Source organism: Silene latifolia, chromosome 9 (genome assembly GCF_048544455.1).
Source record: "Silene latifolia isolate original U9 population chromosome 9, ASM4854445v1, whole genome shotgun sequence".
Lineage (NCBI taxonomy): Eukaryota > Viridiplantae > Streptophyta > Magnoliopsida > Caryophyllales > Caryophyllaceae > Silene > Silene latifolia.
In genome coordinates, this window is record NC_133534.1 from 961,271 (window position 1) to 981,237 (window position 19,967).

The 19,967-nt window shown below is 36.3% G+C and overlaps 1 protein-coding gene across 1 annotated transcript; it reads left to right on the forward strand.

The window, feature by feature from the left end:
• Positions 1–14,980: 14,980 nt before the first annotated feature.
• On the forward strand, positions 14,981–16,734 carry LOC141598601 (putative methyltransferase At1g29790). The gene has a single exon (XM_074418296.1). The coding sequence runs from the start codon at positions 15,097–15,099 to the stop codon at positions 16,351–16,353; it is 1,257 nt and encodes a 418-aa protein (XP_074274397.1). The 5' UTR covers positions 14,981–15,096; the 3' UTR covers positions 16,354–16,734.
• The last annotated feature ends 3,233 nt before the right edge of the window (positions 16,735–19,967 follow it).

Below are 19,967 nucleotides of genomic sequence, written 5' to 3' on the forward strand. Positions count from 1 at the left end.
TTCTCACATTTGTAAACATATCACAGAAATAGATCTACCACTACTATCTATCACAATCACAGGATCTTATTGACATGTCCATACAACCCTTTACTCACTCACTGGTTTAGGTCACGAATTAGGTCGATGAATTTAAGCAATCAACAACATACTCATAATTCATATCTTAAATTATAAAAATTGTTTGCACGATATCAATTCTGAAAACATGTTTCCCAATAAAGGTAACTACATATGATCTATGACAACGACAACATTACTTCCATATCACCCTATGTTTCACATTTTAGCAACCATATCATTCTATTGTGTCCAGCAACTTAGTATAATTCATTTTCAGCAAAACAGGAGATATTGTATAAATAGTTTAAACATATACATTTGCCATCATATACTTTGTAGAACACTAGCTATGATAAAAGGTTAGCAACTTGAACAACTTCACGATTTGCATGATTGAATAATTAGGCAACTAGTAGGCTCAATTAAATGTAACTATAATGACTATCATTTAAACCAATGCATATCATGTGAATCATCAAAGGGTTATCCCATTATAATTGCCAACGTAGTTATCATAAACAATCTTTATTATAAGATAATTGATAGTAACGACTCGAGAATATAGATATGTCAAATGTCGTGCTACAATTGCAAGAATCACTTTGGCACTTTATGACAATATAGTAACGAACATATTCAATAAGGAATAACAACACATTTTATTATCATGTTATAGGTTTTAGATTCGACTGAAACAATTTAATGCAATGAAAGTTATAAGTATAACTATAGGCACACCGACTCACATAAAAGACATTAGAACTCATATGTCATTCTACATGTGTGAACATTTAGACATATTCATTACTACCCTCCATGTGTAAACATTTAAACACAATTATTATACTTATTCATGCAAGTAGATTAGCACAACTAAATTAACTTTTAACGCCATCAACTTTACCAAGCTATGACAATATAGTTTTTTTTTTTTTTTTATATATATATCTGACCACTATGCAAATATGATGAACATACTAGAGGTATTACAACGTGCCAACCATACATAAAATATGCAACAACTGGATTCGTATAAAATATTTCACTCTTGATTAAGAATCAATTTAAGCTATCCCATTTTACTCACGCTATCATGCCAACAACGTTATCAACTAAGTTTTAATTTTAACACTTGTTAAGATACATAACTACTGAACATGCGTGCTACTATCGTCATATAAAGCATTATAAATTCACATTACTAAGGCTCATGAATTATTCAAACAACTGCATGAAACTCAACCTAGAACGCACATTTTTACAAGTCATGTTTCACATTGTAACTTTCAAAGATCACGAATAAATAACCGTCCGATTAAAACTTGATTCATATTATTTTTATAAAACACGGAGAGTTAAAAGACACAGGGGAAAATAATTAGGTCCAAAGCACAAAAATTTCATTTTTAAAGGATTTTACAACTCAGTTGGTCCAAACAAACATGTGACAGCAATTGGTCCAAAACTTGGGTCAGTTTGTAAAACCTACCGTTTAATATAGAGACATCAAGAATTTTCGTGGTTTGTTAATTTGAAAACATATGCGAATCTTCTAATCGATGGAGTTGGAATTATGCAAAAATTATTAATACAATTTAAATGAGGATTTTTACAAAATCGTTGGTCAAAACATCACTGCACAGGAACTTCCTGACCACAGCCCACTAAAATATTTATTACTCCTAATCCGTATATCATATAAGCATGAAACCAACGTCAAATGAACACTAACTCACGAGGCTATCTCTCATAAAATTTTCATCCCTAGGCAATAAACAGAAAAGAAATGGCAGTAAGATCAATTCGAGAGTAAAATCATACAACGTGTTTCAGCACTAGGTCATTCATTTTCTATGTTTCAAACTCTTACAACCATACTATCGATACTAACTCATCCTAACTTAAATCTCACACTGTACTTTTGTAAACATCTATCCCGTAGAATCCCTTCGCATCTCGATCTACTCCTTACATCTAAATCACGATTGCTATGACTAAACATGCAATTCAACAGTGTTTCTAATTACTATCACGATACTATACTAGCATGGCTTCGGGATCACATAACCGCATATTACTAGGCATAATAGTACAATCAACACATCATTCAACATCCAACTAGGTAACTATCATCGACTCGCAATTATTTTCATACTCCCGGCTACCACAACACTTCATTGATTATTAACTTTGAACTAGGAAATTTTATTTCTCATTTCTACAACATCATATGCTCACGTCATCATTCATACAAAATACTTACCGTAGCGTTGTTCTGCAGAATGGTTAGAATATATGGGTCGCAAGGTATACATCACTCGGTTATGCAATAATCAATGTATCAATCAATTAACACTTAGGCAACGATAGATGAATTTCATGTTCAACCTCAAGCAACTTTTCTACCCTTTCTCTCATATACACTCGGGGTTTCGGGTCAAATCGAGAGGGCCGCTGGTTCGGTGTGAGGGGGCCCCTAACTCATACCTTACCTTGGTGTGCTCCTAACAGTTCTATCCCGGGGTTCATTTTAATTAGACACTTCCTATGTTCATTGGGCTCATTGGTTTAGGCCTGAGGATCGTTCGCTCCGATACCACTTTGTAACACCCCGGTTTATGAAGGAGCCTTTAGCAAGACATTCCCTAATAAACCGGATCATTACCATCTCGGTTTCCCGAGGTAGTGAATAACAAATTAAACTCCAAGGCAATTTATATAATATTTTAACTTAACTATTACAAATCCTCTTTTCAACTCAAATTACAAGAATTGACATAAATAAAAGTGAAAGTCTTCTAAATGATGAGCTAGCTACTAAGCCGTCGATCCAATGTCTCACGCCCATCCAGCTCCCCATCCTATCTCTTAAACTGTCAAGTCTGCTCCCCATAAAACGGTTCATCACAGTGTTTCACGAATACACGGGGTCAACCACGAGGTTGAGTAGGAAAACAATAAAACATAAATATGATATGCATGATACTCCGACACCTCCATCTCCATCTCAACTCATCACACACATCTCATACCCCGGAACGCCCACCATACCGATCCCGGTAGACTATATATCGACCGAAGCCGATCTCGCGACTCAACAGTGAGGACACCAGGGCAAGTCTGCGAACCCGCCTGGGCCTTATCACAACATCACATCGTATCTCCACATCATCACCACCACATCATCCTCCAACTCCAATGCATATGAAATGCCCAACAATAATTAATGCAATGCAATATGTATATAATTCATCGAATCGATAAATCATAAAGTCATGCCAGATACCCGATGTTGTGATATCATACTCAATACGATAAATTCAGTCAATCACTTCCCAAATATAAATGATAACGTAAATCAATAACCAGGAATCAAGTCAACACAATTCAACTATGACGATAATAGGACAAGTGTATTTCCCTACCTCAAAGCGCCCGAAAGAAATCCAATTAAGCGATTAAAGCGATCCGAAAAACAAAGCAATGCATTTGATTATCGATCCTTCACGAATCCGTCACCTAAAACAATTATAATATTTATAATTACTAACTACTAAATATAGACATCTCTCAAAATAGAAACTTTCCCGATATAGTAACTTTCCACTTTAATCAGTCTCGACTCAAAACCCGACTTGAATTATTTAACTGGTTCGGGAATTAATTTAAATAACCGATATGATAATTTAAAAGATTAAACGAATTATTCGATTAAGAAAACCCGAATCAACTATTGGACAACTCAACAATCCCGACTCAAAACCGTCTCTGAACATTTTAAATAACTCGGGAGTCAAATTAAATAACTAATTTAGATGACTCGGAATTAAATTAAATAACCCTTTTAATGAATTAAATGATTTAAGGAAAAACCCGAATCACACAAACAATTCAAACAACCCGTCTTTAATTATTTACTTAACTCGGGAATTAAGTTAATTAATTTAGAATACGACCCGATACGAAATATAACGATTAAATGATGAAAAAAAACCGTTTAAAAACCAAAACAGCACCCACCCCTTCACCCGCGCACACACACCACCACAAGCCACCTCACCACCGCGACAACCACCTGACCCAACACCCACTCGACCTCACCACCCACGACCACCACCACCTGGTCGATTGCCTTGGCGAGTCGAACCAGTGGTCGGCAATCTGGCCGGTTCAACTGCCGTGCCTCCCCCCCACCATGTTCTCTCCTTTACCACCACCGCACTCTACACCCATAACCCTCATCAACCACCACAGCCCCACTCGCCGTCAACCCACGAACCAAGACATGGTGAAACCACCGTTTCGACCTCCCCTAGTCCACGGTGGAGCCACCCCAACCCAGCCCTCTCTAACTCGCCTGAAACCCGCATTTTAAACCCGTTTGTTACCCCTTATCGCCGTCGCCTCTCTCTGTCACTACCACCACTTACAACCACCCCAACAACCACCACGACACTCATCTCACACCACACTACCTGTATACTCCATCCACAACCACCAGGAACAACTTCCTTAGTCACGAAACAACATTAAACCCCCGACAGAAACACAAAAACAGAGAAAAAGGGGGGTTTGTTCTTACCTTTCTGCCGCCACTACCGCCACCTAGGGCCGCCTAAGAACGCCGCCAAACACTCCTAGCTGCTCCTTGCTATGCCGTCAACAACCATGGCTACCCTCTCTCTCTCTTTATGCGTGAATGGTTGAGATCTCAGTTGAGGAAAGGAGGGAGGCGTGAGGGAAGAGGGAGGCGGAAATGAGGGAGGGATTAGGGTAGAGATTAGGTTAATCTTAGGTTAAAATTAGGTTATATGGTAAATGGGTAAATGGGTTATAACATTTGGTAAATGGGTAAATGGGTTATGACCTCTTGACCCAAAAAAGCCACCTAAAACTATAAACCCGACTCGTCTTACAATATGAATCAATTAATTACTTTTACGATACTACTAAATAATAATATCTCGCTCAAATAAAATACGGGGTATTACACTTAGCTTTTCCTTGTTATCGTAAGTACACTTTAGATATTATTTCTGAAACTTGTTTACTAGGCTATGAGCCGTTACCTTTTCCGCTTTTGCAAAATAATCATACACGGTAAGCGGTATGACTATTAAGATAACAATGAACATAAATTCTTACAAGACATAGATGAGATTTGTCGTGATCACTGCCCTAAAGTTGAATTTGCCCTGCTCGGGCCTCTTGGCAACCAACCCAAGGGATACACGACCTCCAGGCCTAACTAAGGTGTACGACAAAGACTCAGAATGATAACCACTCAGCTCGCAGAATATTGCCCAATATCAGTTTTAAAAGTCTGAATCGCGCACTGTGAATCCGTGGTACACAACATGATGATTTGAGTACTTTGATGAGTTTTGATTAAAGTTGTCGTGAAATTATTAGGACTGAATTTTCTAGGTTTGTTGCTGTAATTTGGTAATTACACTTGATAATCTTGATTGTTTATCTGCAGTGAGCTGAGAAAGTGCTGGTAGAAAAAGGAATACTAGATAAAAACAATTGTTGAAACCAAATAATTAAATAAAACTTGATAATGAGGTTAGCTTGATTTTCATCCGATCCCTCTAGCTCCGCTCCCAAAATTTCCATTCGTTAATAGGTATCAGACTCTTCACGTATACAAAGACGGTTTTATGCGTTACTTGATTATGTTCTTCAGCATCATTAGTGATAATAACGTTCCGAAATTCATTTGAATCAGGATCCCAAAAGATTATTTGACGATCTCTGGCTTCGAGTAACATTATATTAGTATTGACGCAATAGTAACCATATGGTATGAAAGCTAGTGAAGTATCAACTTTTACCGTCAATTCCTTGCTCCAAGACGATGTCGTCTCATTTAACGCCCATATATCAAAACTCTCCTTTGGATAATAATAAACGGCAACCAAAGCAATTGAACTGTGGTATACCATAAGACATTCTGAATACGAGTTACAAGACCTTAGATCTTTCTTACGCATCTCCATCTCCGCTAGTCCTATTTCTTTGCTTGTTTCTGTAACCAAGTGCCGGATTCCACAAATAATAATGACCATGATCAAACATCAGATGCCCCTGCTTCCAAATAAAATAAATCCCATCGCATGGACCGCAAATGTAATAATCACTAGATCGTTTCTCCTTGTTGACATGAATGACACAATCTGGATCGTTGGTATCAATTACCCGCGACATATATGGTATCAGACTAGGTATCATCCTTTTCTATACATCTGTCGTCTTCTTCGTCTTCACTTTTCTCTTTTCAAAAAAAAAAAAAAAAAAAAAAAATCGATGACGAATTCTGCAACTGTCGAAAGCCAGAAACCTCCGTCATATACAATGGTTCATGTTGAAAATCCGGGTCATAGTATAACCCCGGTTGTTTTCAACGGGAACAATTATGATCAACCCAAAACGCACACCCCTGCTGCATCGTCCTCTGTTTCGTTTCCGCCATCATCGTCAGGTTTGTTTCCGAAGGTGAATATGGCGTCTGGTAAGGCTCCTATGGGTACTACACCTTCCTCATCTCGTGGCTCTCTGTCACATTTTGATAAATTGGATCTTAATTCTCTAAATTCACAAGAATTGAAGGAACTTGGACACCTGTGGCATGCTCGAAAAAAAGAGCTTTCTAATGACCGTCTCAATGGTAATGTCTCTTCTTTTACTTGGATTGTTGACACGGGAGCATCTCATCACATGTCGGGATGTCTTTCTCATTTTACGAATCTTAAAAACATTTCACCGTTGTCTGTTGGTTTACCAAACGGAGACCTTACAATTGCTACTCAAAGTGGCGATATCCACCTTTCGTCACGTCTTATTTTACGTGATGTTCTTTATGCGGCCAATTTGCATTGTAATCTCATGTCTGTTTCGAGTCTTTTAAAAGATACAACACTAACAATTCAATTTTCCCATAATCTTTGTCTCATTCAGGACCGTAACTCGAAGACGGTGATTGGGGCGAGTGAGCAACACGATGGACTCTACTACCTAAAAAGTGTCTGGACCGATAATGTGCATGCATGTCTAGCTGGGACTGTTGATTCTACGGAACTTTGGCACCGAAGGTTGGGGCACCCCTCTTCAAGTATTTCACGTTTTTTACCGTTTATTAATAAAGCTACTCAAACTTCGGACATTTTTCATAGCAAAACATGTGACATTTGTTTACGCGCGAAATAAACTCGCGAACAATTTCATTCAAGTTCTAGTAATGCTAGTTCAATTTTTGATCTTATACATTGCGATCTTTGGGGTCCTTATTCGGAAAATGCTTCATGTGGGTCTAAACATTTTCTTACTATCGTTGACGATTTTTCTCGTTCTACATGGGTTTATCTTTTACGTCACAAAATTGATACTAAACAAACTCTATTGAATTTTTTTGCCATGGTAGAACGTCAATTTGACAAGAAAATTAAATTTTTTAGGACCGATAATGGCACAGAATTTCGCCCTCTAATTCCTTTCTTTAAAGAAACCGGCATTTTATTTCAAACATCCAACGTTGACACCCCTCAACAAAATGGTCGGGTGCAACGAAAACATCGTCACATTTTAAACGTCGAACGTGCTCTTCTTTTTCAAGCAAGCCTGCCCTTATATTTTTGGGGAGAGTGTGTTTTAAGTGCCGTTTACTTAATAAACCGCACTCCGACACCTCTTCTAAATGGCAAAACGCCTTATGAAATGATTTTTAATACACCTCCACCTTTTGAAAACATTCGCATTTTTGGTTGTCTCGCTTACGCACGAAATTTAAATCGTTCTCACGATAAATTTGCATCTCGTAGCCGTAAATGTATCTTTATTGGTTATCCCTTTGGAAAAGAAGGTTGGTGATTATACGATTTGGACACCGGGTCTTATTTTAATTCCCGAGATGTTATTTTTGTTGAAACGGAATTTCCATATAAAAATCTAAACATTCACGATCTCGACAATGGCCCTTCATCTAATCTCGCTGACTCTATGACCCCCGTTGATCCTCCTCGACACCACGACACCACGACACCACAGTCGTCTGACCTCACCACTAAGACCGTCCACCAAACCCCACCATTGACACCCACCACATCTCGTTCACCAGACCCCACCGCCAGCCCTGCAACACCTTCCACCGAGTCTGCCTCCCCTACACCTCCTCCGAACTCACCACAATTGAGTCGAGGAAAACGTACAAAAATCCCCAACTCCAACTTAACCGGGTTCGTCATATCCAAGCCTCGTCCATCGTTGCACTCACTCGTCGCTTCCCCATCGTCTTCAGGTACCGCTTTTCCCATTTCTCACTATCTTAATTATGCTAAATTTTCTCCTAACCATAAAGCCTTTTTATCGGCCGTGACTAACCATCACGAGCCTAGTCTTTTTAAAGATGTCGTGCAGGAACCTGAATGGCGCAAAGCTACGCAACTCGAACTTGATGCTCTTGAAAAAAAATCAAACGTGGACTCTCGAAGATCTCCCTCCAAATAAGAAAGCAATTGGGTCTAAATGGGTCTACAAAATCAAATACAATGCTGATGGCTCAACAGAACGGTACAAGGCCCGTCTTGTAGTCATGGGCAATAGACAAGTCGAAGGCGTAGATTACAACGAAACTTTCGCTCCGACAGTTAAACTTGTGACCGTTCGGACCTTACTTGCCATAGCCGCTGCTAAGCAACGGGTTCTCCATCAAATAGATGTGCATAATGCCTTCCTTTATGGGGATCTCCATGAGGAAGTATATATGAAGCCTCCACCCGGTTTTCACCCATCTACAACCGGTAAAGTCTGTCGTCTCAGAAAGTCTCTTTACGACCTTTGTCAAGCCCCTCGATGTTGGTATGCCAAACTTGCTTCCGCTCTCAAACAGTACGGGTTTCAACAATGTCCCTATGATCACTCTTTATTCTCCATTTCTCGACCCGACACAGAGGTACACATCCTTGTTTACGTTGATGATTTGGTCATTTGTGGGAATAACTCCGGTTTTATCGCACAATTCAAGGATTTTTTAAGCAAATGCTTTCACGTGAAAGATCTCGGCACACTTAAATATTTTCTTGGTCTCGAAATCGCTCGACAAAAAACCGGGATTTTTCTCTCTCAACGCAAATATGCTCTGGATATTTTAAGTGAAACGGGACTTCTCGGCACTCGACCAGCCCCTATTCCAATGGAACAAAATCACCGGTTGGGCACCTCCAAGGCCGAATTTATGAGTGACCCACAACCATATCGCCGGCTCGTAGGCCGTCTCGTCTATCTCACCATAACTCGGCCCGAGTTGACATATTCTACATTCTTGCCCAATTTATGCACGCTCCCACAAGTGAACACTGGCAAGCCGCTCTAACTGTTGTCCGCTATCTAAAGAATTCTCCGGGACAAGGTATACTTCTTCAATCCGATAGCAATTTACGCCTCAATGCCTATTATGACGCTGACTATGCCACATGTCCAACCAGTTGAAGATCACTATCGGCTTATATCGTTTTTTTGGGCTCATCTCCTATCTCTTGGAAAACCAAGAAACAAGCAATGGTATCCCTTTCATCCGCCGAATCCGAGTACCGTGCGATGGCTTTCACAGTCCGAGAACTCAAATGGCTTAAGGGTCTCCTTCAGTCACTCGGTATTCAACACGATGAACCAATTCAACTAAAATGTGATAATCAGTCCGCCCTTTATATAGCCCAAAACCCGGTATTTCACGAGCGCACCAAACACATTGAAGTTGACTGTCATTTTATCCGCGATGAAATACAAAACGGTATTATTGCTCCAAGCTATGTCCACACAAAGGCTCAATTAGCGGACATTTTCACAAAAGCTCTAGGCCGCGCCTCATTCGAAGACCTACTCTCCAAGTTGGGTGTCTCGACTCTCCACACTCCAACTTGCGGGGGGGTAATACAATCCTTAGGGCCGTTGAAAGAGCCGTTGGCTCAAGCTCCAAATCAGGCAATGCAATATTCCCTTCCCACAACTTAGCAATGTAATTATTCGTTTCCGCATGTAGCTTATTCCCTTGCTTGTATAAATAGATAGGATAAACACTTTGTATAGACAAGTCATTCAATAACAATTCATTGGTTAATTACAACTCAATATATGTCTCATATTCACATCATTTAATAGCCTAAAGCACATTTCCTATTTGATAAAATCTCTTATTTACTTTCATGTTTTGATATAATCCCTTATTTAAAATTTATCTCTAAGATTGTTGTGATAAAAAAATCATTCTTTGTTTTAAATCGTAACTTAAAGATATGCTAATAAAAATTTTTATAAACAATCATTAATTTTGTTTAAAAATATATACATTTCATGACATTACTCAGTTTTTTTTATTAGTTTTATAGTTCATTTTTTTTTTCTAAAAACAAAACTCTATAAATACCGCGCATTCATTGCGCGGGATCTAAACTAGTATTAATGTGAAACATTGTTTAAACCTATGGATAATTGATGAAATTTACATAAGGATGAAAACGCATTAATCTACGAACACTTGATAATTTTGGAAATTCCTCGAATAATAAGGCGATTGCTACCGGAATAAGAGTTGAAGACACAATTACGTAATCATTGACCTAAAAGCTAAAACACAATTACGTAAAGCGCGAGTTTCAGTACAGATTGGGTTTTCAGTGACTGACCATGAGAGGCCTTATCAACATCCGCAAAAACAAACAATTCTCAAATCTACACCCCGTGAAAAGCGGTTCTTAAAAGCATACTTTCCAATCTATGAAAATCTCAACCATTAACCATATTTCCGCTAGAGTTGCATGGTCAAAAATAAAGCAGCACTCAAATCATATGTCAATACTTGTATTGTTTATTCCCATGACATACTGTCAAAATCAAGGATTCTCCCATCAATGGCATCTACATCAGTAGTGTCATCTGGCCCTACAAGATTTATCTCATGCCTCCTTGATGTTTCTCGGATCTCAGGAGAAGGAGATGATTCACCGTCCCAAACAATGCTCGTACCTGGCCAAATGCCCCTCTTGACCAGTTCAATCACAGCCCTCACCTCTTCATTTGATGTCACCATAAACTCGAATACCGATAATTCTCCGGTCCGCTGGCGCGTAACGGGTAAACAGTTGCGATGTGAAGGAACTCATCTATATCTTTATCCGCTCTAGCCAATTCAGATTCGAGGTGCCTCTTGTTAGCGACCTTACGTTCGGCTATAATCCCTCATCGATACAAACGCTATCCCAGTAGGCATTATGTTCGTTAAGTTGACGAGTAAAACCCTCGAATAAGAGTATGGGCCGGGTAACAAACTCCTCGAATTTTGCTTGGCAATCATCAGAACAGGCACCCCTCAATTGAAAAATGCTTCTTTCTTCTTCGAAACCGAGGTCACCATTGGTTTCAATCATCTCCAATGTGAAATGACAAACCTAATCAGAATATGGGTCTAGAATTATACAAGGGAAGGGTAAAGTTCTTGCTAATGTCAAGATAATTCAAATCTTCAATAAAACCAAATATTGTGTCAAATTTCTCAAACCCTTGTTGACATTGATTACAGCCGCCCTCAACCTACCAAACACCCTTATTATAGATGGATAGATCAAGACCGAGTTTGATAATAAAAATAACAGTAGTAGTAGTCCATAATACATTCACATCTAGCACAATTTAATAGAATTTTGCCACAATAATTTTAAATTTATTGGTATTTTGCCACGACTTTTGTAAGTTTGATAATACATTCACATTTAGCACAATTTAATATAATTTTCTTCAAAAAAATATAATAATAAAATTACTATACGATAGAAATATACGAAAAATAAATCAAATTATATAAAATTTACCTAATTAATTATGTAAATTTGACCTAAAACTCACAATCGAAGATTCTAAATAATTTAAAAAAATTTAGAAAATCTCACGAAACCCAAATTACATTTAAAAAACGTTATATTATAGAATCAACGAAAAATCGCTCAACTTTAATAGATCTAGAAATTCCGAAAGACTTAAACATTGCAAAATTTAACGAAAACGCGCAAGTTTATATCAAAACACTATAGAAAGTAAACAGTAATATAGTACAGAAAATCAAAATCTCCAACACATCGTGACTTCGGAAATTTCTCTCAAATCTCAATACAATAACGAACAAAACATCAATTTCTGTTTCAATTTTTACACGACTAACATTATAACGAAAGAAATATATTGTTCGACCCGGTCAAGTGAAACGACCCATTGAAAATTATTCATAATGTCGTTGGGGATGGATAATTTTCTATTTTTGCTTAAAGAGAGAAATCGATAAAGTAAAGTTAAACAAAGAAAATGAGAGAGAAAGTATGTGAAGGCCCTGAAGGGCGAAAGAAAATGGGAATGAAATTTTGTCACAGAAACAGAGGCCAGGGTATATATGCGTGAGGTTTGTTTTTCACAAATACTATTATACCTTTTGTTTTATAATAAGTATTGTACAATCACATTACATTTATCCGAGGTTATGTATAATTTTTTTGAACTTTTCAAAAGTTTATTTTTTGAGTTTTTGATAACCGCTACCACGTATAATTTAGATTTTACCAACTGTTACCAAAGTAATATTTTTTTAAAAACTGCTACCAATATTGTTGGTTCGAATTAAAATTACCTATCACATGCATGACCACGAACTTCTTATTTGCGCATGAGAAGTCAAGAATACCCGTATTTCACACTCCCCTTACTCATACCATCCATTTACTCAAACATATCCTCTCTTCAACCTAATCTTTTAACTTTACTAATCATTCAACCTAATCCTAAATACTTTCCAATTAAATTGGAGATTTTGAAAAACATCTCAATCTTTTAAACTTTTTCCCAAACTTGAATCCCAGATTATGGTTTACATCTAATCTAAATCCCAATGAGTTCCAATCACAAATACATTTTTATTTCTTCCCCAAATTCAGCCATGTTTGCAGATGCTACAACAATTAAAACAATTAAAGAAGGGATATGTTTGGGTAAACAATTACTACGACAATTAAAAATTAGAAAAAAAGAAAAATGAAGAACACTAATTTGAAAACATACAATGGTTAAATCAAATAGAGAAGTAAAAAAAAAAAGAATAATCATCTAAACTTGAAATTAAAAGATGAAATAATAAATGAGAATGAGAATAATGGAGTATAGAGAGAGAGAGTCAGAATGAGATTTTGATTTGATGAACTTGAAAATTAACGGAGTTATTGAAGAATGTATTAGAACTTTAGAAGGACATACAAGGGAAGGGTAAGGACACTAAAGGAAGTAAAAATATAACTTAAATGACAATTTGACATGGATGAGTAGCATTTTTTTAAGAAATATTACTTTGATAACAGTTGGTAAAATCTGAATTATGTGTGATAGCTGTTATCAAAAACCCTTATTTTCTTTTTCTTATGTTTAAGTGTGTAAATTTAAAAACTTTACAACATAGTTCAGATTCATTAATACAAAACTCAAAAATTTTACCAAAGTTGGCTGGTGTGAGTGGTAAGGGCTCTCATCTCTTAAACAAGTGGTCAGGGGTTCGATTCCTGATTCTTGCGAATGAAAAAGTCAAACATGGGAGGGGTCAACCCATTAAATTTTAGTAGGAAGCTCGGATTTTAAATCACGAGTTGTACTAATATATTTTATTTTTTTTGGAAATCTGCAACTAAAGTTGGGATTGAATGGTAGGAGTGTGGGACCCTTCTCTTTTCTATACTCCTCAATTTTGTTGTTCTTATTACAAGGAGTTAATTCGGTCCACCGGGGACTTTAAAAATGCCGGTCCTTCGTACACCAAAAAAAAAAAAAAAAAAAAAAATTACAAGGAGTTAATTAGAGCATTCAATAACATTTCATCTCATTTATAAATTCATACATTTATTTTATTCGAGTGTAGAAGTCGTCTCGTGTTATATAAGAATTGGTGAAACAATAAGGAGTAATCTTCCTTCCTCGTAGGTTGGTTTTATCACACAAGCTTGGTATGAACTTGAGACTTCTCATAGTTTTATTTTGGATAATAAAGTGGTATTAGCTTGTGCTTGTCTTGAGTTCGGTCTTTCAGAACTCGTGAACAATAATTATGAGGGAAAATGTAAACCCCATTTGTTAATTAAAATAGTTTCCAAGTTTAAGAAATTAAGTTGAAAAAATAAGAGAGTTTGAGTCAACTCTTAATAGTAAAATAATAATATTTTGCTATTATTAAGACTCACATTCGAACAATATAATCTTATCCTCTATTACTAAATGAATAGGCGAAACTCCAATTTTTCCGCCTAAAAATATATCCTAAAATAAATTTTAGTTATTTTTAGCATATTATATAAGTATGGTGGGCTATAATACACATAATCTTTCAGATTTATATATTTATGTCATTTTGTATTTTACATTATACAAAAAATTATCTCCAATCTTTTTATGACATAAAAAAGAATTCTTTTTTTTGTTTAAATGAAAAAAATTCATTGATTTTCTAAGATAAAAAGTTGCGACTAAAAATATATTATCAGTAAAATAGTATAAAATAACACATTAATCTTTCGATAATAGGAAAAAACTTTCATTGAAATACTCATTTCATGATAATACGATTTTGACTTTGATTTTTCAAACCACAATATAACAATGAGAAACATAAAAAAAAAAAAAAGATTAGTTAATTTAAATTTCATAAATATAATACACTAAAAAAAATTCTATATATACCGTGCATACTTGCACGGGAGCTAAACTAGTATTGTATCAATCCGACAGTCCTACATCTCATCAAAAAAGAAAAAACAAACAGGTTAAACGTTACAAAACTAATACGGTCGGGTCGGCCCAATACCCGGGACCGTTTTCGGACACAAAAAAAAAAAAAAAAAATGCCGTCGACACCTCATTTTCCACACTCCTCTCCACTTCACTCAAATCTAGCTACTTTCTCAAAAACCCCTTGTCTTCCGATCAATTTCTCCCCAAATTTGACCTAAATCCCCAAAAATGGGATCAGTTTCCCTAAAAATCGGCGACGGAACAGCAAGATTCAAGAGATCTTCAATCTGTTCATCTGCTGTTAACCTAATCATGCTCTTTTCAGTAGTAACAACAAATCTCTTCGCTCTTTACGCTTTCACTTACAACAACAATCAAATCGACAAAAACCCAATTCATCATCATCATACCTTAATTTCAGAAAAAGTATCCGAAATCATGCGAGAAATCGAACAATCCCAAAAAAAATTAACCCAAATTGAGCAAGATCTTTTGGGTTACGAAACAATTGACATTTCCGCCATTAATACACCTCCAGAGCTCAAAAATTTCCTTCAACGACACGCTTTACCGTTAGGGAAAGACTCTCGATCCGGGATCACGGAAATGACAGCTTCTGTAGGTCATACTTGTGCTAAATCGTTTCAAAATTTATCGAATTTTATGAATTATAAGGTTTCTGGGCAATGCCCAGGCGATACGATCGTCGCGGAAAAGTTACTGTTACGAGGTTGTGAACCGTTACCTCGAAGAAGGTGTTTTAGTAAAACGGTTAACAAATTTGGACAACTTTACCCTTTGCCGAGGTCACTTTGGAATAGTGTTAGTGATAAGGTTGTTGGTAGTTGGGAAGGGTATAATTGTAATAGTTTTAAGTGTTTAAGTAAGAAATTAGGGGGGAATAAGTTTGATTTGAGTCGAAACGGGAGCGAAATTGATAGGTTTGTTAAGGGAAAATGGAAGAATGATTTTAGAATTGATGATGTTTTAGGGTTAGTAGGTAATGGGGATCGGATTCGGATCGGGTTTGATATTGGTGGTAGTGGAACAACAGGGAGTTTCGCTGCTCGAATGTATGAACACAATGTGACTGTTGTAACACAGAGTTTGGATGTAGGAGGACCATTTAACGAGTTTATCGCGGCTAGAGGGTTGTTTCCTTTGTTTATGAGTTTGGATTATAGGTTTCCGTTTTATGATAATTTGTTTGATTTGATTCGGATTGGAAGGGAATTGGATGTTGGTGGGAAACCGGAGAAGATGGAGTTTTTGTTGTTTGATATTGATAGGGTTTTGAGGGTTGGTGGTTTGTTTTGGTTGGATAATTTTTATTGTGTTAGTGAAGAGAGGAAACGGGTTTTGACCCGATTGATTGAGAAATTCGGGTATAAGAAGCTGAAATGGGTTGTTGGAGAGAAAGTTGGTGGTTCTGGGAAGTCTGAGGTGTATTTGTCTGCCGTTCTGCAGAAGCCTGTGAGAGCTTAGTTTGTGCAATGTTTGGGCAAATGTTGATGGTGGTGATCTTTGTGTTGTGTTTTACTCGGTTTCCGTTAGTTTAAGCTGGAAGAAACTGCTTAGACTTGTTGATTATTGTAGCTGGTTGTCAATGTATTCGATTATCGATAGATTTTGATGTAGTAGTATTTCTGTTAGTTTCGAGAACTGTCATTAACTGTTTAAGACGATGATTCAGGTCAGCTGGTCTAAGTTATGACGGAGCTAAAGCTCTGTTAGGTGTTGAGTTCTTGTTGTAGTCAAGTTTCGAAATGATGTGTACTACTGTACTAGTGTTCTTTTGGCTGTACGATTAACTTGTAATGAACGAACTGTGGATGCAATAAAGAGTTACACTTTCATCAGAAGAAACTACTGAGACTTGTCGATTTTTATGTAGTAGTATTTCTGTTGTACCAATGGTCGGATTTCAGAAGTTGCTGAAGTTTCGATAACTGTCATTAACTGTTTCAGAGGATGATTCATGCCAGTCGATCTTTCCTAAACTCTGGAGTTCAGTTCTCGACTTCTCATTGTAGTCAAGTTCCGAAATGATGTATTGATTAACTTGTAATGAACTGTGGGATGTAATAAAGAGTTACACTTTCACCAGACGACAGTCCGACAGCTGGTTGATAAACATTTCTGTATGATGTTGTAGCTTTGCTTGTTGAACCTTATTCAACCAGACTAGCCGATATTCGGAAAATCATCGAATTATCGTATATAACCATATTATTAGCCACTCTGCCAGTATGCTGTGAATGATCATTTCTCTTGGGCGAGGAACTCTGGACGACCGGACCCTCAAATTGGGTTCGAGCCTAGATAACAGGCGCCCGAGCCCAGTTTACATGGGCTACCCTCACAGTATAAATATAAGTAACTAGCTGATAGAGTTATCAGAGGTGATGAGGTGGTACTCATAAATTATAATTCGGGTTCGAATTCCGTCAACATTGCATTTGTCCTTATCTACATGTTAATTTGATTATTATTTTATTATATACTCGTTTTATGTTATAAACAACTTTATTATAGGTGAATTATTGGTCGATGTCTCCCTAAATAATTGCAAATATAATATAATAACTCTATTGTCAAAAAAAAAAAATATATATATAATAATAACTCCTCGATCAATATAATCACACATACTAAAAACAGTGGAAATTCATGTGATGCATAACACAGTTTCCATGGTTTCCACTTTCCAAGGAACACGTATTTTTTTCATCCTTAATTTAATTTGCAGTGTGTACCAATTTTTTTTTTTTTTTTTTTTTTTTGAACGTGTGTGTACCAATTATATAGGCTGGAATTGCTTATTAGTCCTCTATCGGTTATTTGTTTACCTATTCTATTTGGAATGTATCAGTCAACTATTTATAAACAATTAAATTATTCACACTTCTCGCAAAAAAAAAAAAAAATTATTCACATTTAATTTGGTTCACTTCTTATCAAATAATTGGTATCTCATCTTTTCTTGGTCTTTGTGCCGAAACTAAATATAAACAAAGGATTGAGACAGAGGCCAGATAATATACATATAGCTATAGGTATTGGTATATTGCTAACGACGGAGATAAATCGTTTTATTTTTAAAAGGTAAGGAACTAGGAACAATTTTTTTTTGACATTTCTTAAGCAATTTATCTTGCTATCACTTAGATATTTAGTTGTTCTGTTTAGTATTTATAACGAATAAATTCATCTTAAATAGGAATTTGTAATTTGTAATCCACAAATTCTCATTATAGACGGACACTATCCGTCTATACGTATAGACGGATACCATTTCCCTCACAAAATACCCATTTACCATAAAGTGGGAAGCACATAGGGGGTGCCCCACCTTGTCTCCCCTACCCATTTTATTAGAGGTCTTTACCCGTCTGTTCGCCCCACCCGTCTATACCAAGACCTATTGTTTGTAATCATATTGCAAGAAACAGCCATGCATTACCTAGAGGCCAGGGTTGGTATGCAAGCGGTGGCTATAGGCTAGAAGGATCGGATCATAAGAGATTCTAATTAAGTCACTTGTAATGCTGTTACTCTAACTTGCTAACGTGTGTCCTCTCCCCCTAGTCCTACTGTCCTAGGTAAACATCTTAAATTATGTATTGGTTTGACATCCTCGTCTACATAATTGGTTTATAACCTAGGTAGCACGGACACTTCTCTAAATCAGCCGTCCCGTGTCCGACACCGTGTCGGACACCGACACTCGTCGGACACTCGTCTAAACGTGTCAGACACCTATAAAGCCGTGTCTAACTTTCTACTTTTATAAGGGCACGTGTCCGACGCGTGTCCATGGTATTTTGACACGTGTCCGACGCGTGTCCTTCGTATTTGGACATCATTTCGGGTGAATGATGTTCTTTAGACAAGAAATGAGTCGCCGAAAGAGATTAATTAGAATACAAGTTTGGCTGGGAAATGCAAACGAATTCAAATCAAGGCCAAGTTTTCCTTTAACTTATTTAAATTTAATATCAAATACTTTTACAAAAATAAAATCGAACGTTTATTACTAAAAAATATATATTTTATTAAATTTAAATAACGTGTCCCGTGTCCTAAATTTCATGGGATGCCGTGTCCCGTGTCCGTGTCGTGTCCGTGTCCCGTGTCCGTGTCCGTTTTGGTGCTACCTAGTTTATAACCGGTAAAGTCGTGATAAACGATGCTCATGATCTGCATTCAAATTTTATCAGCTTATTACTTGTTCTTTATTCTAAAAAAAATTAAGTAGGTTCAAAATAAATTTGAGCCTTCTGTTGTATTTCTAGACAAAATTTAGACCACTAACAACAATGAATACAAAATAAGGGAGGAAATCGAGAGAATCTCGACTCTTGAATTTTGTTCAAGGTCTTCTTTGACTAATAAAGTGGGAAAAGTGATCCATATTAGGTAGAAATTATATTGCTATTTAGAAGTTATTATTAGCAAATATAGAGTAAAATAAACTCTAAATGACGACTTTTTATTAATAGTTTTGATCTTTAAAATTTCTCATTAACAAAATTTTCTGAGGTATTTGGTAATTAGCAATTTATATAGATGCATTGTTTTGTTTTTGTGTATGATAATTAAGCACATTAGCAAAATATTGATAGTAAAGTTTATTATTTTGCAAAGGGTAAAGAGGCAATTCCTTAAATTGAGAATCTACAATCCAAAAATATTACGATAAATAAGCATAATACCTAAGATGCAAAATTAAATTGGACATTAACCTACAAATCTACAATTTTAATATGTTATTTACCAAATTAAACACTCGAAATTGTAGATATATAATAGTTGGTATAATCCCCCTTACAATAAAATCCCCCTTACAATAAAAGAATAAGAGATCTCCCAAATTTTCCCGCCTAAATGAATTTGGCTATAAATGGGCTTTCATTATATCATATCTGTAATTGAGCTTTTATTATATCACATCTGTAATTGAGTTTTCATTATATCATATCTACAACTGGATTATAATCAACTTTCCCTTTTTCCAGCGATTATGCAAAACACTAATGATAATGAATTTTACAATTAAATTTTTTCAAATTGAGTTAAATATCAGTTGTATAATTGCT